The 27,920-nt window shown below is 36.4% G+C and overlaps 2 protein-coding genes across 2 annotated transcripts in view; both read left to right on the top strand.

The window, feature by feature from the left end:
* The window catches only part of LOC135213770 (mucin-2-like), a 70,443-nt gene extending 42,788 nt beyond the window's left edge, over nt 1–27,655 (top strand). Inside the window, exon 10 of the mRNA XM_064247897.1 lies at nt 26,253–27,655. Within this exon, the coding sequence (XP_064103967.1) occupies nt 26,253–27,655 (1,403 nt within the window). The remainder of the gene's footprint in view (nt 1–26,252) is intronic.
* Nucleotides 55–18,671, top strand: LOC135213970 (mucin-2-like). Its single transcript, XM_064248045.1, has 10 exons — nt 55–774; nt 1,174–1,259; nt 2,706–3,441; nt 3,700–4,042; nt 5,484–6,197; nt 9,378–9,930; nt 10,483–10,544; nt 11,413–11,679; nt 11,780–12,031; nt 18,256–18,671. The coding sequence occupies exons 1-10, from the start codon at nt 55–57 to the stop codon at nt 18,669–18,671; spliced, it is 4,149 nt and encodes a 1,382-aa protein (XP_064104115.1).
* Nucleotides 27,656–27,920: the final 265 nt, after the last annotated feature.

Here is a 27,920-nt window from a genome sequence, read left to right as displayed (position 1 = left end):
CAGGAAACTACCACTGGACACCACCCCAACAGGGTACTACAAACTGGAACTACCATGGCAGGTACCACCACAGGGAAAAAAACTACCACTGGTACTACTACAGGAACTACCACTGACACCGCAACAGGTACTACAACTGGAACTACCACTGGTACCACCACAGGTACTACCACCGCAACTACCACAGATACTACCACTGGAACTACTACAGGTACTACATCTGGAACTACCACTGGTACCACCACAGAAACTACCACTGTAACAACAACTGGAACTACCACTGATACCACAACAGGTACTACAACTGGAACTACCTCTGGTACCACCACAGGAACTACCACTGGTACTACTACAGAAACTACCACTGACACCACAACAGGTACTACAACTGGAACTACTACTGGTACCACCACAGGAACTACCACTGGTACTCCTACAGGAACTACCACTGTCACCACAACAGGTACTACAACTGGAACTACCTCTGGTACCACCACAGGAACTACCACTGACACCACAACTGGTACTACAACTGGAACTGCCACTGGTACCACCACAGGAACTACCACTGGAACCACAACTGGAACTACCACTGACACCACAACAGGTACTACAAGTGGAACTACCACTGGTACCACCACAGGGACTACCACTGGTACTACTAAAGGAACTACCACTGACACGACAACAGGTACTACAACTGGAACTACAACTGGTACCACCACAGGAACTACCACTGATACTACTACAGGAATAACACTGGACCAACAACAGGTATACTAACAACTGAAAATACCACTGGTAACACCACAGTTATACCAGCGCACTACACCACTAGAACTTCCACTGGTACCACCACAGGAACTACCACTGGAACCAACAACTGGAATAACCATGACACCACAACCAGGTATACAAGTGAACTTACCACTGGTACCACCAAAGGGACTACCAAACTGCTACCTACCAATGAATACCACGTCACGAAACTAAGGTACTACAACTGGAAACTACCAACTAGGTACCAACCAACCAGAAATACCACTGGTATACTTACCAGGAACTCACCAACTGACACCACCAACAGGTACTACACCTGAAACTACCACTGGGAAACACCAACAGTATTAACAGCGCAACTACCACTGATTACTACCAACCTGAACTATACAGGTAACTACACGGGAAACCATCACTAGGAACTACCACAGAAACAACCACTGCAACTACCACGGATACTACCACAGCAACTACCACAGGTAACCCAGGACAGGGTTAGGTACATAGTAGAAAGGCCACTGAACTTGGAATCGTCAGTGTGTGTGGATGAATTCTGAATAAGGTCTTCTATTGCATAATTCCATATTCTTACAGTTAAACAGCTGGTTATTCGGCAGCAAAATTGTTGCTTTGCTTCATATTCTTAACCCTCTCGTGATCTGATGACGCATAGCGCGTCAATAAATTTTTTTCCATAAAAATATGGCATTTTTGAATCAATTACAGCTCATTAGCAAACACATTTATAGCAACATTATTGCTTTCACGTGCAAGATCAAACATTTCTATACAATGAAGTTACAAAACAAACTTCCTAAACCAAATCATTACATTTTATATTATTATTTTAAAATGTATTAACAATTATTCTTGACAATTTCACGTCCATCGCATCGATTTTATTATTTCTAAGCCTCGTACAGATGTTCAGATTTCTTCACGAAATATATCAACCATTTGCCGAAATAATTCAATTAACGGAACCGTTATAGTTCGGACGTACCGGATTTTAACAAAAAACTTTTCCAGGCGCATTTTCTTTTCAGCCTGCGGGGAAAAGTCGTGTAACTTACACCCTTATATTTCGGCCTGTGGGTACCAGGGTTAATCATCCGTCATGTTATTTTTCTTTTTCACTGCTTCTCGTCAAAAAGCTTTGATTTTGAATATATAACTCACAGTTATTTTGAAAATAATTGCTTCATATTTACATATATGTGCTTTCAACCCTTCGATTGCAGAGGAAAGCTTTCATTTTTGGAAGGTGGTATCAGCATAGTTCATGCTCAAAGTTCAATTACAAGCTTTTTTTTCTCTCTCTTTTTTTTCATTTCAAGAGCTTATTACTTTTTCAAAATAAAAACAATAAGTTTGTTTTTACACGAAGCATTTACCACAAAATTCACCTTCCAGTCTCAATAGAGTTTAAATACACTTCTCAATATGTCCTTCAGACCTGCTTCTTGTCCTTAAAGATATGTCTTAATATAATTGGCTTCCTTAAAAACAGGTCTTTGATTTTATACATTCATTAATGACATATCTTTGATTTCTTATTTTGATCACAAATGATCGTCTGAAATCACTCAGGCTTTTTATTTTTGATTCTCAGCATAAAATGATAAATTCGTGTTTGGTGTGAAACTTACTAAGTACTTCCTTGGAAGAAGTGTATCAAAAGTATAAGTGTATAATATATAAATAACAAAAATATTGAAGACATAACTTTTGAATGTAATTAAAAATTAAATTATTCATACAGCTTTCGTTGATAACAACATAATATAGTACAAAACTACCATTAAAACTAGCACTGCCTCCGGCAGTTAGAGATACCATCACCGAAACTACACGGAAAACCAAGTAAATCTTTACCTCTGGATATTTAGTTAAATACACTGATAATATATTAAAAATTATTAAAGGTACATTGGCATTTATACCTGTACATTAGTTATAGCTTCAAATATAACTGATTATACCACTGGAACAATCACAGGTACCACAACAGCAACTACCACTGGAACTACTACAGTAACTACCACTGGCACCACAACAGGTACTACAACTGGAACTACCACTGGTACCACCACAGGAACTACCACTGGAACCACAACTGGAACTACCACTGACACCACAACAGGTACTACAAGTGGAACTACCACTGGTACAACAACGGCAACTACCACTGATACTACTACAGGAACTACCACTGATACCACAACAGGTACTACAAGTGGAACTACCACTGGTACCACCACAGGAACTACCACTGGAACCACAACTGGAACAACCACTGACACCACAACAGGTACTACAAGTGGAACTACCTCTGGTACCACAACGGTAACTACCACTGATACTACTTCAGGAACTACCACTGACACCACAACAGGTACTACAACTGGAACAACCACTGGTACCACCACAGGAACTACCACCACTGGTTACGGTACTATACTTCAGGAACTATCACTGACACACATCAGGTACATACAACTGGAATTCTACCACTGGTACGACCACAGGAACTACCACTGGAACACAACCTGGAACTACCTACTGCATACCACAACAGGTACTACAACTGGAACTACACTGTACCACCCCAAGGAACTACCCTGGTTACTCCTACAGGAAACTACCACTGACACACAACAGGTACGACAACTTGAACTAACACTGGTACCTCTACCACAGTGAACTACCACTGGTCTACGAATATGGAAATACTACTGAACCACAGCATGTACTACAACTGAGACTACAACTGTTACCACCACAGAACTACCACTGGTACTACTACAGAACTACCACTGACACCACAACAAGTACTACAACTGGAACTGACCATTGGTACCAACCACAGGTATTACCAAGCGCAACTACCACTGGTAACTACCGACTGCACACCAACAGGAACTACCAACTGGAACCCACCACTCGGTAACCATCCACGGAACTAACCACTGGGTACTAACTACGGAACCTACTACTGACACCACAACAGGTACTACAACTGGAACTACCACTGTTACCACCACAGGAACTACCACTGGTACTACTACAGGAACTACCACTGACACCACAACAAGTACTACAACTGGAACTACCATTGGTACCACCACAGGTATTACCAGCGCAACTACCACTGATACTACCACTGGAACTACTACAGGTACTACCACTGGAACTACCACAGGAATTACCACAGGAACAACCACTGCAACTACCACGGATACTACCACAGCAACTACCACAGGTAACCCAGGACACGGTTAAGAACATAGTAGAAAGGCCACTGAACTTGGAATCGTCAGTGTGTTTCGATGAATTCTGAATAAGGTCTTCTATTGCATAATTCCATATTCTTACAGTTAAACAGCTGGTTATTCGGCAGCAAAATTGTTGCTTTGCTTCATCTGCTTAACCCTATCGTGATCTGATGACGCATAGCGAGTCAACAAACTTTTTTCCATAAAAATTTAGCATTTTTTAATCAATTATAGCTCATTAGCAAACACATTTATAGCAACTGTATGGCTTTCACGTGAAAGATCAAACATTTCTATACAATGTAGGTACAAAACAAACTCCCCAAAGCTAATTATTTTTCTTATAATTACTTTAAAAATGTATCTACGATTTCTTTTAACAATTTCACGTCCATCGCATCGATTTTATTATTTCTAAGCCTCGTACAGATGTTCTGATTGCTTTACAAAATAAATAAAACCATTTGCCTACATAATTCACTTACCGGAACCGTTATAGTTCGGACGTACCAAATTTCAACAAAAAACTTTTCCAGGCGCATTTTCTTTTCAGCCTGCGGGGAAAAGTCGTGTACCTTACACCCTTATATTTCGGCCTGTGGGTAACAGGGTTAATCATCCCATCCGACATGTTATTATTCTGTTTCACTGCTTCTCGTCAGAAAGCTTTGATTCTCAATATATAACTCACAGTTATTTTGAAAATAATTGCTTCAAATTTATATATATTTGCTTTCAACCTTTCGCTTGCAAATGAAAGCTTTAATATCTGGAAGGTGGTTTCAGCATCGTTCATGCTCAAAGTTCAACTACAAGCTTTTTTCTCTCTTTTTTTTCTTTTATTTCAAAAGCTTATTACTTTTCCAAAATAAAAACAATAAGTTTGTTTTTACACGAAGCATTTACCACAAAATTCTGCTTCCAGTCTCAATAGAGTTTAAATACACTTCGGTATGTGTCCTTCCGACAAGTCTTTGATTTCTTATTTTGACCACAAATGATTGTCTGCAATCACTCAGGCTTTTTATTTTTAATTCTCAGCATAAAATTATAAATTCGTGTATGGTGTGAAACTTACTAAGTTCTTTCTTAGAAGGAATATATCAAGAGTATAAGTGTATAACATATAAATAATAATAATATTGAAGACATAACTTTTGTATGTAACTAAAAATTAAATTATTCATACAGCGATTGTTGATAGCAACATAATATTGTACAAAACTACCATTAAAACTACCACTGCCTCCAGAAGTTAGAGATATCATCACCGAAACTACACGGAAACCCAAGTAAATCTTTACTACTGGATATTTAGTTAAAAACACTGATAATGTATTAGAAATTATTAAAGGTACATTGGAATTTATACCTGTACATTAGTTACAGCTTCAAATATCACTGATTATACCACTGGAACAATCACAGGTACCACAACAGCAACTACCACTGGAACTACTACAGGAACTACCACTGGCACCACAACAGGTACTACAACTGGAACTACCACTGGTACCACCACAGGAACTACCACTGGAACCACAACTGGAACTACCACTGACACCACAACAGGTACTACAACTGGAACTACCTCTGGTACCACAACGGTAACTACCACTGATACTACTACAGGAATACTGACCACAACAGTTACTACACTGAAACCATGGTACCACGGAATACCACTGGAACAACATGGAACTACGACTGATACCACAACAGGTACTACAACTGGAACTACCACTGGTACCACCACAGGAACTACCACTGGTACTACTACAGGAACTACCACTGACACCACAACAGGTACTACAACTGGAACTACTACTGGTACCACCACAGGAACCACCACTGGTACTACTACAGGAACTACCACTGACACCACAACAGGTACTACAACTGGAACTACCACTGGTACCACCACAGGAACTACCACTGGTACTACTACAGGAACTACCACTGACACCACAACAGGTACTACAACTGGAACTACCACTGGTACCACCACAGGTACTACCACTGCAACTACCACAGATACTACCACTGCAACTACTACAGGTACTACAACGGGAACTACCACAGGAACTACTACAGGAACAACCACTGCAACTACCACGGATACTACCACAGCAACTACCACAGGTAACCCAGGACACGGTTAGGTACATAGTAGAAAGGCCACTGAACTTGGAATCGTCAGTGTGTGTCGATGAATGCTGAACAAGGGCTTCTATTGCATAATTCCATATTCTTACAATTATACAGCTGCTTATTCGGCTGCGAAATTGTTGCTTTGCTTCATCTGCTTAACCCTCTCGTGATCTGATGACGCATAGTGCGTCAATAAATTTTTTTCCATAATAATTTAGCATTTTTAAATCAATTACAGCAAACACATTTATAGCAACTTTATTGCTTTCACGTGAAATATCAAACATTTCTATACAATGTAGGTACAAAACAAACTCCCCAAAGCTAATTATTATTTTTTTATGATTATATTAAAAATGTATCTACAGATTTTTTTTAACAATTTCACGTCCATCGCATCGATTTTATTATTTCTAAGCCTCGTACAGATGTTCTGATTGCTTTACGAAATAAATCAACCATTTGCCGACATAATTCACTTACCGGAACCGTTATAGTTCGGACGTACCGAATTTTTACAAAAAACTTTTTCAGGCGCATTTTCTTTTCAACCTGCGGGGAAAAGTCGTGTACCTTACACCCTTATATTTCGGCCTGTGGGTAACAGGGTTAATCGTCCTTCATGTGACTATTCTGTTTCACTGCTTCTCGTCAGAATGCTTTGATTCTGAATACATGTACAGGGTGATTAAAAAAGAATGACCCTATTTCATGATTAAATATTTTCTGAAGGAAAAATAGCAAAAAATAAAACTTATAATACAAGTATTTTACTAGCAGTCAAGTTTTATTTCACATGTTACAAGTGCTCAATATGGCCACCCCTTGCGGCACGAACAACATCAATACGATATGAGAATTCTTCCCAAACACGTTGAAGCACATCAGGATAAATTGAGTTGCTCGCTGTTATTATTCGATGTTTTAAGTTTTTCAGGTCAGTTGGCAATGGCGGAACAAAGAGGCAGTTTTTCATTTAAAAATGCTCCAACTGATAAGCTCCAGTGGGGAGGCGCCCCATCTGGAAAACTTAAAACATCGAATAACAACAGCGATCAATTCAATTGATCCTGGAGTGCTTCAACGTGTTTGGGAAGAATTCTCATATCGTATTGATGTTGTTCGTGCCGCAAGGGGTGGCCATATTGAGCACTTGTAACTTGTGAAATAAAACTTGACTGTTAGTAAAATACTTACATTTTAAGTTTTATTCTTTGCTATTCTTCCTTCATAAAATATTTAATCATGAAATAGGGTCATTCTTTTTTAATCACCCTGTACATATATTCAGAATCAAAGCTTTCTGACGAGAAGCAGTGAAACAGAATAGTCACATGACGGACGATTAACCCTGTTACCCACAGGCCGAAATATAAGGGTGTAAGGTACACGACTTTTCCCCGCAGGTTGAAAAGAAAATGCGCTTGGAAAAGTTTTTTGTTAAAATTCGGTACGTCCGAACCATAACGGTTCCGGTAAGTGAATTACGTCGGCAAATGGTTGATTTATTTCGTAAAGCAATCAGAACATCTGATAGGGTCATTCTTTTTTAATCACCCTGTAAAAAACACAGTTATTTTGAAAATAATTGCTTCATATTTATATATAAGTGCCTTCAACCCTTCGCTTGCAGATGAAAGCTTTCATTTTTGGGAGGTGGTTTCAGCATAGTTCATGCTCAAAGTTCAACTACAAGCTTTTTTTCTTTTTTTCTCTTTTCTTTTATTTCAAAAGCTTATTACTTTTTCAAAATAAAAACAATCAGTTTGTTTTTACACGAAACATTTACCACAAAATTCTGCTTCCATTCTCAACAGAGTTTAAATACACTTCTCAATATGTCCTTCAGACCTGCTTCTTGTCCTTAAAGGCATGTCTTAATATAATTAGCTTCCTTAAAAATATCTTTGACTTTATATATAAGTGTTTACATAATAAAAATATGGAATGTTATTCCATATATATAAAAGACTAAAACTAAAGAGGTCAACCAGATTGCTTGCAGGAATGTGATCAGACCAGAGACGATAAGATGACGTATACCATAAAGTATGTAGGCTACGTTGACATGCCGTCACCTGTAGTCATTCAATTGTTTATAAACTTTAGTCCAAGCTTCCTGCTTGAGACAAACACCGTGACCTATAGCTCAAGCGGCCTGCGTGATCTGGAGTGTGTCTCATTCTGATTGTATGTTCGTATGTAACAGCTGTCATCTGATTGTATGTTCATATGTTCGAGCTACTATCTGTTCCTTTATGACTGGTAACCGAGATGGTAGTAGAGCAGAATAGAGTTAGCTATCGTCATTAGAAGACCTGTACCTCTTTACCTAAGCTTTATCATGTAGAGAGAATAGAATTAGCCATCATCATTGGCAGAAGCGATCAAGCTATCGTTATTAGAAGACTTGTACAATCCTACTTGATCTTCACCATGTAAATTCAGAGAATATAAGTATTTTTGTACTTCGTGGTTTCTACTAGATCCTCACCTAATCACCGAATCATCATGAGTTTAACACATCGTCGTCATAACCAAAGAAGATAATACCGACTTCGTAAGTGATCTACAAACCCCAAGACACTCCATTGAATATGGAAGTGCAATACCAGCCGACTTAGCGTAAGATTATCGCAAGTCTAACATTACCTCATAGGGTGCCTTATTATACAAGGCAACAGCCCTAAAATATACATTCAGTAATGACATGTCTTTCATTTCTTATTTTGATCACAAATGATTGTCTGCAATCACTTAGGCTTTTTATTTTTAATTCTCAGCATAAAATGATAAATTCGTGTTTAGTGTGAAACTTACTAAGTTCTTTCTTGGAAGGAGTGTATCAAATGTATAAGTGTATAATATATAAATAACAATAATATTGAAGACATAACTTTTGAATGTAACTAAAAAATTAAATTATTCACACAGTTTTAGTATATAACAACATAATATTGTACAAAACTACCATTAAAACTACCACTGCCTCCAGCAGTTAGAGATACCATCACCGAAACTAAGCGGAAGCCCAAATAAATCCTTACCACTGGATATTTAGCTAAAAACACTGATAATGTATTATAAATTATTAAAGGTACATTGGCATTTATACATGTACATTAGTTACAGTTTCAAATATCACTGATTATACCACTGGAACAATCACAGGTACCACAACAGCAACTACCACTGGAACTACTACAGGAACTACCACTGACACCACAACAGGTACTACAAGTGGAACTACCACTGGTACCACCACAGGAACTACCACTGGAACCACAACTGGAACTACCACTGATACCACAACAAGTACTACAACTGGAACTACCACTGGTACCACCACAGGAACTACCACTGGTACTACTACAGGAACTACCTCTGATACCACAACAGGTACTACAACTGGAACTACCACTGGTACCACCACAGGAACTACCACTGGTACTACTACAGGAACTACCACTGACACCACAACAGGTACTACAACTGGAACTACCACTGGTACCACCACAGGAACTACCACTGGTACTACTACAGGAACTACCACTGACACCACAACAAGGTACTACAACTGGAACTACCACTGGTACCACCGCAGGTACTACCACTGCAACTACCACAGATACTACCACTGGAACTACCACAGGAACTACTACAGGAACAACCACTGCAACTACCACGGATACTACCACGGATACTACCACAGCAACTACCACAGGTAACCCAGGACACGGTTAGGTACATAGTAGAAAGGCCACTGAACTTGGAATCGTCAGTGTGTTTCGATGAATTCTGAACAAGGGCTTCTATTGCATAATTCCATATTCTTACAATTAAACAGGTGCTTATTCGGCTGCGAAATTGTTGCTTTGCTTCATCTGCTTAACCCTCTCGTGATCCGATGACACATAGCGCGTCAATAATTTTTTTTCCGTAAAAATTTAACATTTTTTAATCAATCACAGCTCATTAGCAAACACATATATAGCAAAATTATTGCTCTCACGTGAAAGATCAAACATTTCTATACAATTTAGGTACAAACCAAACTCCCCAAAGCTAATTATTATATTTTGTATGATTATTTCAAAAAATATATCTACGATTTTTCTTAACAATTTCACGTCCATCGCATCGTTTTTATTATTTCTAAGCCTCGTACAGATGTTCTGATTGCTCTACGAAATAAATCAACTATTTACCGACATAAATCACTTACCGGAACTGTTATAGTTCGGACGTACCGAATTTTCACAAAAAACTTTTCCAGGCGCATTTTCTTTTCAGCCTGCGGGGAAAAGTCGTGTACCTTACACCCTTATATTTCGGCCTGTGGGTAACAGGGTTAATCATCCGTCATGTTACCATTCTATTTTACTGCTTCTCGTCAGAAAGCTTTGATTCTGAATATATAACTCACTGTTATTTTGAAAATAATTGCTTCATATTTATATATATGTGCTTTCAACCCTTCGCTTGCAAATGAAAGCTTTCATTTTTGGAAGGTGGTTTCAGCATCGTTCATGCTCAAAGTTCAACTACAAGCTTTTCTTTTCTCTCTTTTCTTTTATTTCAAAGGTTTATTACTTTTTCAAAGTAAACACAATAAGTTTGTTTTTACACGAAGAATTTACCATAAAATTCTGCTTCCAGTCTCAATAGAGTTTAAATACACTTCGGTATGTGTCCTTCCGACCTGCTTCTTGTCCTTAAAGGCATGTCTTAATATAATTGGCTTCCTTAAAAGCATGTCTTTGATTTTATACACTCATTTATGACATATCTTTGATTTCTTATTTTGATCACAAATGATTGTCTGCATTCACTTAGGCTTTTTATTTTTAATTCTCAGCATAAAATGATAAATTCGTGTTTAGTGTGAAACTTACTAAGTTCTTTCTTGGAAGGAGTGTATCAAAAGTATAAGTGTATAATATATAAATAACAATAATATTGAAGACATAACTTTTGAATGTAACTAAAAATTAAATTATTCATACAGCTTTCGTTGATAACAACATAATATTGTACAAAACTACCACTAAAACTACCACTGCCTCCGGCAGTTAGAGATACCATCACCGAAACTACACGGAAACCCAAATAAATCCTTACCACTGGATATTTAGTTAAAAACACTGATAATGTATTAGAAATTATTAAAGGTACATTGGCATTTATACCTGTATATTAATTACAGCTTCAAATATCACTGATTATACCACTGGAACAATCACAGGTACCACAACAGCAACTACCACCGGAACTACTACAGGAACTACCACTGGCACCACAACAGGTACTACAAGTGGAACTACCACTGGTACCACCACAGGAACTACCACTGGAACCACAACTGGAACTACCACTGACACCACAACAGGTACTACAAGTGAAACTACCACTGGTACCACAACGATAACTACCACTGATACTACTACAGGAACTACCACTGACACCACAACAGGTACTACAACTGGAACTACCACTGGTACCACCTCAGGAACTACCACTGGAACAACAACTACCACTGATACCACAACAGGTACTACAACTGGAACTACCAGGTACTAACAAGGTGGACCTACCACTGGTCCACCGGAACACTACCACTGGTACTACTACAGGAACTACCACTGACACCACAACAGGTACTACAACTGGAACTACCACTGGTACCACCACAGGTACTACCACTGCAACTACCACAGATACTACCACTGCAACTACTACAGGTACTACCACTGGAACTACCACAGGAACTACTACAGGAACAACAACTGCAACTACCACGGATACTACCACAGCAACTACCACAGGTAACCCAGGACAAGGTTAGGTACATAGTAGAAAGGCCACTGAACTTGGAATCGTCATTGTGTGTGGATGAATTCTGGACAATGGTTTCTATTGCATAATTCCATATTCTTACAATTAAACAGCTGCTTATTCGGCTGCGAAATTGTTGCTTTGCTTCATCTGCTTAACCCTCTCGTGATCTGATGAAGCATAGCGCGTCAATAAATTTTTTCTGTAAAAATTTAGCCTTTTTTAATCAATTACATCTCATTAGCAAACACATTTATAGCAAAATTATTGCTTCCAAGTGAAAGATCAAACATTTTTCATTATTATGTCCAAAAAATATTAACGATTTTTCTTTAAAATTTCACGTTCATCTCATCGTTTTTATTACTCAGTCTCGTAAAGATGTTCTGATTGCTTTAGGAAATAAATCAACCATTTGCCGACATAATTCACTAACCGGAACCGTTATAGTTCGGATGTACCGAATTTTACCAAAAAACTTTTCCATGCGTATGGTCTTTTCAGCTGGGGGAAAAAGTCATGTACCGTATACACTTATATTTTCGGAATGTACGTAAGAGAGTTAATTAACCTTCGTATTTCTGAACATATAACTCACAGTCATTTTGAATATGATTGTTTCACATTTATAATACGTGCTTTCAAACCTCTTTGCTTGCAGATGAGAGCTTTCATTTTGGGAAGGTAGTTTCAGCTTTTTTTGCTCTTTTTTGTTTTATTTCAAAAGCTTATTACTTTTTCAAAATAAAAACAATAAGTTTGTTTTTACACGACGCATTTACCACAAAATTCTGCTTGCAGTCTCAATAGACGTTTAAACACACTTCTGCATGTGTCCTTCAGACCTGCGTCTTGTCCTTAAATCCATGTCTTAATATAATTGGCTCCATTAACCCTCTAACGCCGAAGTGGTAAAAAAAAATTGTCTCCCGTGTGCCGGAGGTGTTTCAGAGTGAGCGCGGAAGCGGAAAAAATATTTTTTTTCAAAAAATCACAGCACGCTTAGTTTTCAAGATTAAGAGTTCATTTTTGGCTCCTTTTTTTGTCATCGGCTGAAGTTTAGTATGCAACCATCAGGAATGAAAAAGATTATCATTATCATATATAAATAATGCGATATGATGATAGCTGCAAAAACGAAATTTCATATATATTGTATTCAAATCGCGCTGTGCGCAAAACGGTTAAAGGTAACAAGTTACTTTTTTTTCGTTGTAATGTACACTAAATTGCAATCTTTTTGGTATATAACACATTGTAAAACGATAAAAGCAACACAGAGAAAATATTATCACAAAAAATGCATGAATTCGTAACGCGCGGATGTAAACAAATATTTTTTTCAAAAATCACCCCATAAATCTTTAAAAAATATTGTCTTAGAGACTTCCAATTTCTTTCAAATGAAGACAAATGATTGAATATTTACTACTGTAAGAGTATTAGCTTACAATTGCAGTTTTCGACCATATCTGACGAGTTAAAGTTGACCGAATGTCAAAATTTTTTTTATATATATATTTTTATATGCAATTATTTCAGAAATAAGAAAAGCTACAACCTTCAAATATTTTTTGTTTTATTTTGCATGAAATTTCGCACATTTTCATATATAAAACTCTATGAAATGCCTAATATGAAACGGAGCAAATATTCCGAGAATGGTACGTATGCATTTCGGAGATTTGTGGCAGAGAATCCGCGCGCGGAGGGAAGGAAAGATTTTTTTTTAAATTCACCATAAATCTAAATATTTTGCTAGAGACTTCGAATTTGTTTCAAGATGAAGATAAATGACTGAATATTACTAGACTGTAAGAGTTTTAGCTTACAATTGCGTTTTTCTACCATTTCGGTAGAGTCAAAGTTGACCGAACGTGGTTTTTTTTTCTATTATCGTGATTTATATGCAAATATTTCAAAAATGAGAAAAACGCTACAACCTTCAATTATTTATTGTTGTATTCTACATGAAATTGCGAACATTTTTCATATACAAAACTTTATGTAACGGCTAATTTAAAATGGTGCAAACATTATTTCCAACCAATCGCACAGTATGATTTTTTCGGAAGAGTTACCGCGCGGACGTAAAGAAAATGTTATTTTTTTCATAAATTCACCATAAATCGAAATATTGTGCTAGAGACTTCCAATTTGTTGCAAAATGAAGTTAAATGCTTGAATATTACTAAAATATAAGCGTTTTAGCTTACAATTGCGTTTTTCGACCATTTCGGTAGAGTCAAAGTTGACCGAAGGTTGAAATTTTGGCAATTATCGTTATTTATATGAAAATATCTCAAAACTGATAAAAGCTACAACCATGGGTTGTTTTTAGTTGTATGGTGCATGAAATTACGCACATTTCCATATATAAAACTTTATATAACGGCTAATTTTAAAATGGTGCAAACATTACCACAATCGCATGTATGATTTTTTTCGGAAGAGTTACCGCGCGGACGTAAGAAAAAGTTTTTTCATAAATTCACCATAAATCGGAATATTGTGCTAGAGACTTCCAATTAGTTGCAAAATTAAGGTAAATGATTGAATATTACTAAAATATAAGAGTTTTAGCTTAAAATTGCGTTTTTCGACCATTTCGGTAGAGTCAAAAGTTGACTGAAGGTTGAAATTTTGGCAATTATCGTTATTTATATGAAAATATCTCAAAACTGATAAAAGCTACAATCATGAGTATTTTATTGTTGTATTTTACATAAAAATGCGCACATTTTCATATATAATACTTCATGTAACGGCTAATTTACAATGGTACAAAAATTATGTCAAAGTGACGAAATAATTTCCGAGATGTGTCACAGATACTTTTTAGTGCGATAAAAAAGAAATTCGCGCTTGCGCGCCTGCGTAACGATTGTAAACAAAACAACACCTTGATCCGTGAACTCCCAGCATCCCCCAAGGCGCGTGATTCAAAAGTTTTAGGCTGGTAGGCCTATAAGTATTTTTCCGCGAATTTTTAAAAAAACTTTTGTATGTCGACGTAAAATACGTCCAGTCGGCACCCAAAAGACAAAAAATGTTGACGTAAAATACGTCCAGTCGGCGTTTAAGGGTTAAATACACGTCTTTGATTTACCTGGCTTTCTTAAATAAATGTCTTTAATTTTATAACTTCGTTATAGACATGTCTTTGATTTCTCAGCTTTGTTAAAAAGATGTATTTGAATTTTGTGGTTTTGATGGTCTGTTATTGTAACCCTTTTCCTATCACCTAATAACTAAGTAAAAAAAAATCTGTTTTACCCATGAGATTATACAGAATGTTTTTTTCAGCATCATCTGAGAGATTTATTTCCCTTCAAGGTATATTTATAGTACTTTTTTTCTTTTTAGCTTTATAAATTATTATTATTATTATTATTATTATTATTATTATTATTATTATTATTATTATTATTATTATTATTATTATTATTATTATTACTTAAGTCAAACTAGGCAATCACATGATTAAGTTATAAAATTTCAACAGCAAAGTCAAATTTTCTAAGTTAGAATCTTTTCAAATGATTGCTTTCAGATAAATAAAATAATTCATACAACAGAAAAAGGACATAGATATATCGAAGAAAGAAAATTTCCTAAAAATTATAGAGTACAAAATTATCATTTATAAAATCATTTTAATGAATATTAAAACAAATATCGTCATCATGCCTTTTTCATCTTAGGTTATGGATTTCAAAATAATTATAGACTGCAGATCTTATATCTATATTCATTTAGTTATTTAGCTATTGAGTTATTTAGGGAACTGGACCAAAGCCCTTTAAGTCAAATGGTGAAAGCCTTTGATTTTACACTATAATTATTTTTTTACAGCTTTCTATGCATTCATTCTCCCATTAGATTGTATCTATCCATGAAAGTGAGCCTCTTAATTCATCTTAATTCAATCATTGTTAAATTATACTTCAATAAACACAAACTGAATGTCTTTAACCCAATCGTAAAGGTATGGTACTTAAAGATAATTTAGACTATTTTGCTACTGACTCTATGGAACAAATTCTCCAACACTTATACGACAAGTGTTCATAATATTTCAACCTCTTGAAGTGTTCATCAGTAAATAAGGGCAGTTCTAGAGTTACCTGGGATTTTTGCACCAATTTGAATTGGATTTCTTTCTTAATTCATATCTTCCTCAATTTACCATTGAAGATTTTTGTAACAATATGAATTGCATTTGTTTCTAAATTCATATATTCGTCAAATTTTCAGTTGGGATTTCTGTACCAGTATCAATTACCTTTAATAATTAATATCTTTCTAATTTTCCCATTTACAAATTTTTGTACCAGTACGAATTATCTTTATTAACCCTTAGTGGACGGGTATAAGCCAGTATGCAGCTTCTCAGACCAGGTAATCTTTGAGGTCCGCCAACTTACAAAAAGAAACATACAGATGGAAAAAGGAAGATATGCAAATGCACATAGTGAAAGAAAAAAAATCTGACAAATATTCCTTACCTTCCATGAGAAGTTGAAAATGACTGTTTACAACCCCTTGTGGGTCCTCTTTTAAAAGACAATCGTAAATTTTACCAATTAATACATTTTTTTTAATAAACAATTTTATTTTCTGTAAAATTATAATTACACCTCTAAACATATATATATATATATATATATATTATATATATATATATATATATATATATATATATATATATATATATATATATATATATATATATATCAATATATATATATATACATATATATATATATATATATATATATATATATATATATATATATATATATATATATCTATATATATATAGAGTATATATATATATATATAATATATTATATATTTATATATATTATAATATATATATATATATTATATATATATTATATAATATATATATACTATAGAATATCTATATTATGATATATTATCTTATAGCTATATATATATAATAATATATATATAATATATATATACATGTAAATCTCCATATATATATATATATAATATCTCTCTATATTAATAGTATCTATATTCTATATATATATTATATATATGTATACATGTATATATATATATATATAGTATATATATAGATATATATATATATTATATATATATATATAATAATATATACCATATATATATATTATATAAGATATATATATATATATATATATTATATATATATATATACCATGTATACATATATACATAATAAATATATATATATATATATATATTATATGATATGTATATTATATATATATATTTATATATAAATATATTTATAATATAATATTATATATATAATTAATATTATAATATAATATAATTATATTATTATATTATATATTATATATTATTATATTATATATATATATATATATAAACATCATATATATATATATATATATATAGATAATATACATATAATAATATATATATATATATACATATATATATAATATATATATATATATATAATTACCTTTGTCTCTTAACATCCTCTTCAATTTCCCCCTTGTGATTTCTATACTATTATAAATTACTAGCATGAAATACACTGGTTTGGGATTATTGTAACAGTATGAATTATTTTTGTTTATTAACTCCTACCTTCCTCAAATTTTTATTTTGGGATTTTTTTACCAATATGAATTACCTTTATTTCTTCATTCACATTTTCCTCAGTTACCCATTTGGCATTTTTGTACCAGGATGAATTACATTAGTTTATTTAACTCATATCTTCCTTTCTTTGTTTAAAAACTTTCCTTTCTGGTTACCGACACTTTGATTATAGCTGCTTAATCAACCTAGCTTCTGAATAAATAATGGCAATATATATTATTTATATTAAATCTTTCTTTCATTGCAAATGCTGATTATGGTTTTAAGGATTTAAGCACTTTTAAAGTGAATCCGAAGGATTTATCACCATTATGAAGATTATTTTCATATTAAGGGCATCAAGATTTAAAGGATTTCAAATTAACCCACAGCAGTTATCAACATTTACTGACCAAAATATTATACAGATTTTAAGGATTTTCAGGATTTCAAAGCAAATCAAAAGAATTTATTAGTAATTACTGATCACAAACATCACTAATCATTATATAACATTTATTATCTAATTATTTTAAATTATCTAATGTATTTTATTCTTATATTTACCATTTGGTTTTTTTTTCAGGAACTACTACTGCTACTACTACAGTTACCACTACAGATACCACAACTGCAACAACCACTGCAACTACCACTCCTACCACCACAGATACTACAACTGTAACAACCACTGAAACTACCACTCCTACCATCACAGCTACCACTACAGATACAACAACTGCAACAACCACTGCAACTACCACTCCTACCACTACAGCTACCACTACTGCTACCACTACGGATACTACAACTGCAACAACCACTGCAACTACCACTCCTACCACCACAGCTACCACTTCGGATACTACAACTGCAACAACTACTGCAACTACCACTCCTACCACCACAGCTAGCACTACTGCTACCACTACGGATACTACAACTGCAACAACAACTGCAACTACCACTCCTTACTACAACAGCTGCCACTACAGATACTAACAGAACTGGCAAACAACCACTGCAACGACTACTCCTACCACAAAAGATAACCACTTACTGCTACCACTACGGATACTACAACTGCAACAACCACTGCAACGACCACTCCTACCACCACAGCTACCACTACTGCTACCACTACGGATACTACAACTGCAACAACCACTGCAACTACCACTCCTACCACCAACAAGCTAACGAACTACTCGCTACCACTAACGGATACCTACAAACTGGCATCAACCACTGCACCAACTTTACGACTCCTACCACAACAGCGAACCCATCGGACCAGATACTACAACTTCCAATTACCAACTCTACCTAACCAACAAAAGCTACCACTACGGATACTACAACTGCTACAACCACTGCAACTACCACTCCTACCACAACAGCTACCACTACTGCTACCACTACAGATACTACAACTGCTACAACCACTGCAACTAAACACTCCTTACCCACTACGGCATACCACGACAGATACAAACAACTGCAAAACAAACCACTGCAACTACAACTCCATACCACAACAGCTACCAACTACTGCTACCACTACAAGCTTTAACTTACACAAACTGCCTAACAAACCCACTGGCAAACTACCAACGCCATACCACAACAGCTACCACTACTGCTACCACTACGGATACTACAACTGCATCAACCACTGCAACAACCACTCCTACCACCACAGCTACCACTACAGATACTACAACTGCAACAACCACTGCAACTACCACTCCTACCACCACAGCTACCACTACAGATACTACAACTGCAACAACCACTGCAACTACCACTCCTACCACCACAGCTACCACTACCGATACTACAACTGTAACTACAACTCCTACCACCACAGCTACAACTACGGATACAACAACTGCAACAACCACTGCAACTACCACTCCTACAACCACAGCTACCACTACGGATACTACAACTGCAACAACCACTGCAACTACAACTCCTACCACCACAGCTACCACTACAGATAATACAACGGCAACAACCACTGCAACTACCACAGCTACCACTACCGATACGACAACTGTAACTACAACTCCTACCACTACGGCTACCACTATGGATACTACAACTGCAACAACCACTGCAACTACCACTCCTACAACCACAGCTACCACTACAGATACTACAACTGCAACAACCACTGCAACTACAACTCCTACCACCACAGCTACCACTACAGATACTACAACGGCAACAACCACTGCAACTACCACAGCTACCACTACCGATACTACAACTGTAACTACAACTCCTACCACTACGGCTACCACTACGGATACAACAACTGCAACAACCACTGCAACTACCACTCCTACCACCACAGCTACCACTACGGATACTACAACTGCAACAACCACTGCAACTACCACTCCTACCACTACGGATACTACAACTACAACAACCAGTGCAACTACCACTCCTACCACCACAGCTACCACTACGGATACTACAACTGCAACAACTACTGCAACTACCACTCCTACCACCACAGCTAGCACTACTGCTACCACTACGGATACTACAACTGCAACAACAACTGCAACTACCACTCCTACCACAACAGCTACCACTACAGATACTACAACTGCAACAACCACTGCAACGACTACTCCTACCACAACAGCTACCACTACTGCTACCACTACGGATACTACAACTGCAACAACCACTGCAACGACCACTCCTACCACAACAGCTACCACTACTGCTACCACTACGGATACTACAACTGGCAAACAACCAACTGCCAACTACCACTTCCTACCACAACAGCTACCCACTACTTGCTTACCACTAAAGGATAACTAACCAACTGACCACCACAGCTACAATTACCCTGCTACCACTACGGATAAACTAACCCACTGCAACAACCACTGCAACTACACCTCTACCACCAACAGCTACCCTACAGATACTACACCCAATTACCATCCTACCAAAAACAGCTACCACTACGGAATACTACAACTGCAACAACCACTGCCAACTACCCACTCCTACCACAAACAGCTACCACTTACTGCCTACCAGGTACAGGATACTACAACTGTTGGCTACAAACCACTGAACTAACCACTTCCTACCACTAACTGCTACCCACTACCAGATACAACAACTGCCAACAACCACTTGCAACTACAACCCTACCACAACAGTACCACTACGCTACCACTTACGGATACTACAACTGCAAACGAACCACTGGCAACTCCAATCCTACCACACAGCTACACACGCTACCACCTAACGGATATTACAACAGCATCAACCACTGCAACTACGACTCCTAACACAACAGCTACCAACTACCCGATAACTTACCAACTCCAAGTACAACTCCTAAAAACCAAAAACCGCTACCCACTACGGATACTACAAACTGCAAACAAACCACTGCAACTACCACTCCTACCACAACCAGAACGTAACCACTACTGCTACCAGTACAGATTACTACAACTGGCTACAACCACTGCAACTTACCACTCCTACCACTACTGCTACCACTTACAAATACTACAACTGCAACAACCACTGCAAACTACAACTCCTACCAAACCAAAGCAGCTACCACTACTGCTACCACTACAGATACAACTCCAATTACCAACCTACCACAACAGCACCACTAGGATACTACAACGCAACAACCACGAAATACCACTCCTACAACATACCACTACTGCTACCTCACAGATATACACTGCTCAAAACCACTGCAACTACTCCACCACTACTCCAACAAATACTACAACGAACCACTGCAACTACAACTCTACCACAACGCTACCACTACTGCTAACCACTACAGTACTACAACTGCAACAACACTGCAATACAACTCCTACCACAGCTACACTACTGCTACCCTACAGATACTACAACGGCAACAACCACTGCAACTACCACAGCAACCACTACCGATACTACAACTGTAACTACAACTCCTACCACTACGGCTACCACTACGGATACTACAACTGCAACAACCACTGCAACTACCACTCCTACAACCACAGCTACCACTACAGATAACTACAACCTGCAACAACAACTGCAACTACAACTCACCTAACCACCAACAGCTACCCACTACAGATATCCTACCAACAGGCAACAACACTGCCAACTACCACAGCTACCACTTATCCGATACTACAACTGTTTAACTTACGAACTCCTACCACTACGGCTAACCACTACGGATACAACCAACCCTGAACTAACCTACCCTTCAACTATCCACACAGCTACCACTAACCCGGGATCACTAACGAACTGCAAACAACCACTGCAAACTACCGACTTCCTACCACTACGGATTTACTAACAACTACAACAAACAGTGCAACCTACCACTTCCTACCACCCACAAGCTACCACCTAACGGATACTACAACTGCCAACAACCACTGCAACTACAAAAACAGGTACCAACAGAACAGAAACTACCACACCTACCACCACAGACACTACTACTGCAACTACAACTGAAACAACGACAGGTACAACCACTGGTACAACCACAACCCCAACTTCAGGTACTACAACTACATCATCTCCTTAGTCACACACTGAAGATGCTACCAAACTTGGAATCTGGGAATCTAAAAGTCTTTGTTTAATTAACCTCAAGAATGATTTTACATCAGACAAATTTGCATATCTGTACATTCTTACGGTCTCACTATTCATCGAAACAACCAAAAAGTCCGAAACGGACATAGATATGTTTGTTTTATAATTGTAAGCTTATTTAATTACTGTCTATTTATTTTATCATTGTAAACTTTTTAACAGTAATTAAAGTGACATCAGCTGACATTTGTTTTGTATTGTATGTATGGTGGCAGCGAGTTTTAGCAACTAGCTACGTAGAATACCATGCCATTGTAGACTGATCAAGTAGAGTATCTTGATGGACTTCTTAAATAATGATTATATTATTAATATTGTTATTAAACTTGATCAATGGCATCCTTGGCTTCCTCACACCTCTCTATTTACGTCTACTGACTAGGTTTCAGCCCAATTTCAAAACTATTATTTGCTTCTTCATACTTTACCTGTAATTACCTGGGTAGTGGTTGTTCATGTGCCCTCGTATCAGCATAAAAAAAAGTTAAAAAGGTTCAGATTCTGTCAGTTGTATCTTGGCTGCTATACAAATTATCAAAATGCCAAAGCATAAGAAACTCAAGTTTGCCCCCTGCCAAAGTATCTCTGTGGCGTTTGTAGTCAGGAATGTGATAATGCAAATGTCAAACAGTACTCAGAATGTGACTTCTGGATTCACTAATGGATAAAAGTCTCCTGAACGAGTAGAGCAAGAGTGTTCGTTTAAAATTTTACTGTCCATCATGTGTTAAGAGCTGAAGATGGTAGTTACAACTTTGAGAAGTCTCTATCCAGGCAAGCAAATATTATTATGTTGAATTATTATGTTAATAGTTTAAAAATATATTTTTTATTATCTCATACCACAATTGCCTGATATCATTATACACTGGACTATACTACAAAAAAAGTGCTTCTCATTGTCTAACTTTTGTGACACATGCCAGTAATTAAATTGCTCTGATCACTATATCTTTATCTTCAAGTCCCTTGTTTAAACAAGTTTGCAATCATAAAATGAATATTCACAGTAATTAAACAAGTAAGAAAGATATCTAGGGTCGTTTTGGTAAATAACGAGACCCCAATCTTATTTTCAAATAGCTGCTTATACAAATGATTCATTTGCCCGATTATTATAGTTATAATTTTACTATTTTTCATCAGAAACCTTTTCCATCACTTAATAAGTAAAAAAAAAAAAACTTTTTTACTCATGAAATTATATTCAGTGATTTTTCAGCATCATCTGAGAGTTTTATTCCCCTTATATGGAGTTGTCATTTTTTCACAATACTGAGCTATAGACTTTAAAATAAAGATTAGCTCTGCAGATCTTAAATCTTTAGTTACTTAGTTATTCAAGGAGCTGACCCGAAGGTTTTTAGGTAAAAGGGTGAAAGCCTTTAATTTTAGGTTATATAGATTCCTAAAATATTACTTTTCACATAAAAAAAGCATTTTACCATTAAACGCCGACTGGACGCATTGTACGTCGACTAAAATTGTCTTTCGGGTGCCAAGTGGATTTTTAAATATTCGCAAAAAAATAGTTACAAGCCTAGTTTGCGAAAGATTTTAAATCACGCCCCTTGAGTGATGCTGGGAGTTCACAGATCATGCTGTTGTTTGTATTACAAGCATTACCCAGCTGCACATGCGCGAATTTCTTTCTTCTCGCACTACAAAGCATCAGCGACGCATCGTCAGAGAGCGATTTCTTGATGCATTTGTGGTTTGCAGAACTTTTGCGAGTGTTAGCATATTTATGATGCAACAGGACGTTTGCAAAGATATCCCAACGTTGTCAGGACTGTGGAAGGCGCGTATTGCCTGGTTGTAGCTTTTATCAGTTTTGAAATATTTTCATATAAATCACAAGTGCCAAAATTTAAAACTGTGGTCAACTTTGACTCGACCGAAATGGTCGAAAAATGCAATTGTAAGCTAAAACTCTTACATTTTAGTAACATTCAATCATTTACCTTCATTTTGCAACAAACGGGAAGTCTCTAGCACAATATTTCGATTTATGGTGAATTTTTGAAAAAAGCTTTTCCCTTCCCTCCGCGCACTGTAACTCTGCTGAAAATCTCAGAATTTCTATAGTCACCTTGTCGTAATTTTCGCACCATTTTATATTAGGCCTTACATAAAATGTACGCAATATCATGCAGAATACAACAAAAAATAACTCATGGTTGTAGCTTTTATCAGTTTTGAAATATTTTCATATAAATCACGATGAATAGAAAAAATTCGACCATCGGTCAACTTTAACTGACCGAAATGGTCGAAAACTGCAACTGTAAGCTAAAAAACTTACAGTCTAGTAATATTCAATCACATACCTTCATTTTACAACAAACGGGAAGTCTCTAGCACAATATTTCGATTTATGGTGAATTTTAGAAAAAAAAATTGTTTTTAGGTCCGCACGTTACGAATTCATGCATCATTTTGTGATGATATGTTCTCTGTGTTGCTTTGATCGTTTTACAATTTGTTATATACCAAAGTCATCGCAATTTAGTGTACAATACAACGACAAAAAATAACTCATTAGCTTTAACCGTCTTGCTCACAGCGCGATTTATATACAATTATATATGAAAAAAAATTTTCATGCTGTCATATATTCCAATAGTATTTATATATGATAATGTTATTTTTTTTTTAATTTCTGATGGGTGCATACTAAACTTCAGGCAATGAGAAAAAAGGAGCAAAAAATGAACTCTTAATCTTAAAAACTAAGCGTGTTGTGATTTTTTGAAAAAAACTTTTTTTCCACTTCGGCACTAACTCCCGAACACCGCCAGCATGCGACAGATACTTTTGTAAATAGATGCTCGGCGTTTAAGGGTTTATAACCGAAGATTAGAGTTTAATAATATTTTTTATACAATATGCTATGTATTAATTTTATCATAGAATTACCTTTATTTCTTAATATCTTCATCAATTTCCACCTTGTGATTAATATTCTATTATGAATCACTAGTAAAAATTACATTGGTTTACTTACCCTAGATCTTTACTAACATCCTCATTTGGGATTTTAGTACCAGTATGAATTATATTTGTTCGTTTAACTCATATCTTCCTTTCACTGTTTAAAAACCTTCATTTTTTGTTTTCCCATACTTCACTGTTTAAAAACTTTCATTTTCTGTTTTCCCATAATTCACTGTTTAAAAACCTTCATTTTCTGTTTTCCTATACTTTTGATTACAACTGCTTAGTCAAGCTTGCTTCTTCATAAATAATGGCTGTATTTATAAAAGGTCTATGAACAATAACTTCAGCTCTGAACAATAATTATATTTATTTTCTTTCTTCTTCATTATGTTATCCTTTCATTATCTAACCTTCATCAAAACTTTCCTTACCTTAGATCTTAGGGATTTGAAAGTAATTCCGAAGGATTTATCAGCAAAGATTTTATAAGTTTTATGAATTTTCAAAGATTAAAGACTACGAATGAAATTCAAAGGATTTATCAACAAAGATATTCGAGATTTCAAGGATCTCCAAGTTAATCTGAAGGATTTAACAATAAAGATTATTTAGATTTTTGTGATTGAAGGAATTTTAAAGTAAACCTGAAGGATTTATCAGGAGAGCTGATTGAGATTTTAAGGATTGAAGGACTTTTCTTAGTAAATTCGAAGGATTTATCAGCATTACGAAGGTTATCTTGGTTCTATAGACGTCGGGATTTTAAAGATTACAAAGATTATCTGAAGTAGTTTTCATCACCTACTGACAAAAATATTATTCAGATTTTAAAGACTTTAAGGATTTCAAAGTAAATCAAAAGGATTTATCAATAATTACTGATAAAAAAGATCACTATTCATTACATCACATTTATTATCTAATTATTCTAAATTATATTCTAATATTTTTCCTTTTTTGCAGGATCAACCACAGCTACCACCACAGGTACCACTACGGATACCACAACTGCAACAACCGCTGCAACAACCACTCCTACCACCACAGCTACAACTACAGATACCACAACTGCAACAACCACTGCAACTACCACTCCTACCACCACAGCTACCACTACAGATACCACAACTGCAACAACCACTGCAACTACCACCCCTACCACAACAGCTACAACTACGGATACTACAACTGCAACAACCACTGCAACTACCACTATTACCACCACAGATACAACTACGGCAACCACCACAGATACCACAACTGCAACAACCACTCCAACTACCACTCCTACAACCACAGCTACCACTACAGATACCACAACTGTAACTACCACTCCTACCACCACAGCTACCACCACAGATAGCACAACTGTAACTACCACTCCTACCACCACAGTTACCACTACGGATACCACAACTGCAACAACCACTGCAACTACTACTCCTACCACAACGGCTACCACTACAGATACCACAACTGCAACAACCACTGCAACTACCACTCCTACCACCACAGCTACCAGTACGGATACCACAACTGTAACTACCACTCCTACCACCACAGCTACCACTACAGATACCACAACTGCAACAACCACTGCAACTACCACTCCTACCACTACAGCTACCACTACGGATACCACAACTGTAACTACCACTCCTACCACCACGGCTACTACAACAGATACCACAACTGCAACAACCACTGCAACCACCACTCCTACCACCACAGCTACCACTACAGATACCACAACTGTAACTACCACTCCTACCACCACAGCTACCACAACGGATACCACAACTGCAACAACCACTGCAACTACCACCACAGCTACCACTACAGATACCACAACTGCAACAACCACTGCAACTACCACTCCTACCACTACAGCTACCACTACTGATACCACAACTGTAACTACCACTCCTACTACCACAGCTTCTACAACAGATACCACAACTGCAAACACCACTGCAACTACCACTCCTACCACGACAGCTACCATTACGGATACCACAACTGTAACTACCACTCCTACTACCACAGCTACTACAACAGATACCACAACTGCAAACACCACTGCAACTACCACTCCTACCACGACAGCTACCACTACTGATACCACAACTGTAACTACCACTCCTACCACCACAGCTACCACAACGGATACCACAACTGCAACAACCACTGCAACTACCACCACAGCTACCACTACGGATACCACAACTGCAACAACCACTCCAACTACCACCACAGCTACTACTACGGATACCACAACTGCAACAACCACTGCAACTACCACTCCTACCACTACAGGTACCACTATAACTACCACAACTGGACCCGCCGGTGCAAATAACAATTGAGTTTAATATAACTCTAATATCAATAATCACTTTAATTTTAAATCTTCATCTAAAAAGGTTATTTTTACTCCGAATTTTGGTTTTAAATAAATGTTGAATTATTGATAATTTTTGCTGCAATGTTTAGCAACTCTGGAAACCTAATACCTAACCTTTAAATATATCTATAAATATATCTTATAGACATTTATCTAAAGACTGATGATCCTTATAGAATTATATCTAAGAAGTAATGTTTCTCCTATAAATATATGCAGAGAGTAAA

The sequence above is a fragment of the Macrobrachium nipponense genome, chromosome 43 (assembly GCF_015104395.2).
Source record: "Macrobrachium nipponense isolate FS-2020 chromosome 43, ASM1510439v2, whole genome shotgun sequence".
Lineage (NCBI taxonomy): Eukaryota > Metazoa > Arthropoda > Malacostraca > Decapoda > Palaemonidae > Macrobrachium > Macrobrachium nipponense.
This window is presented reverse-complemented; position numbering and strand designations above follow the sequence as displayed.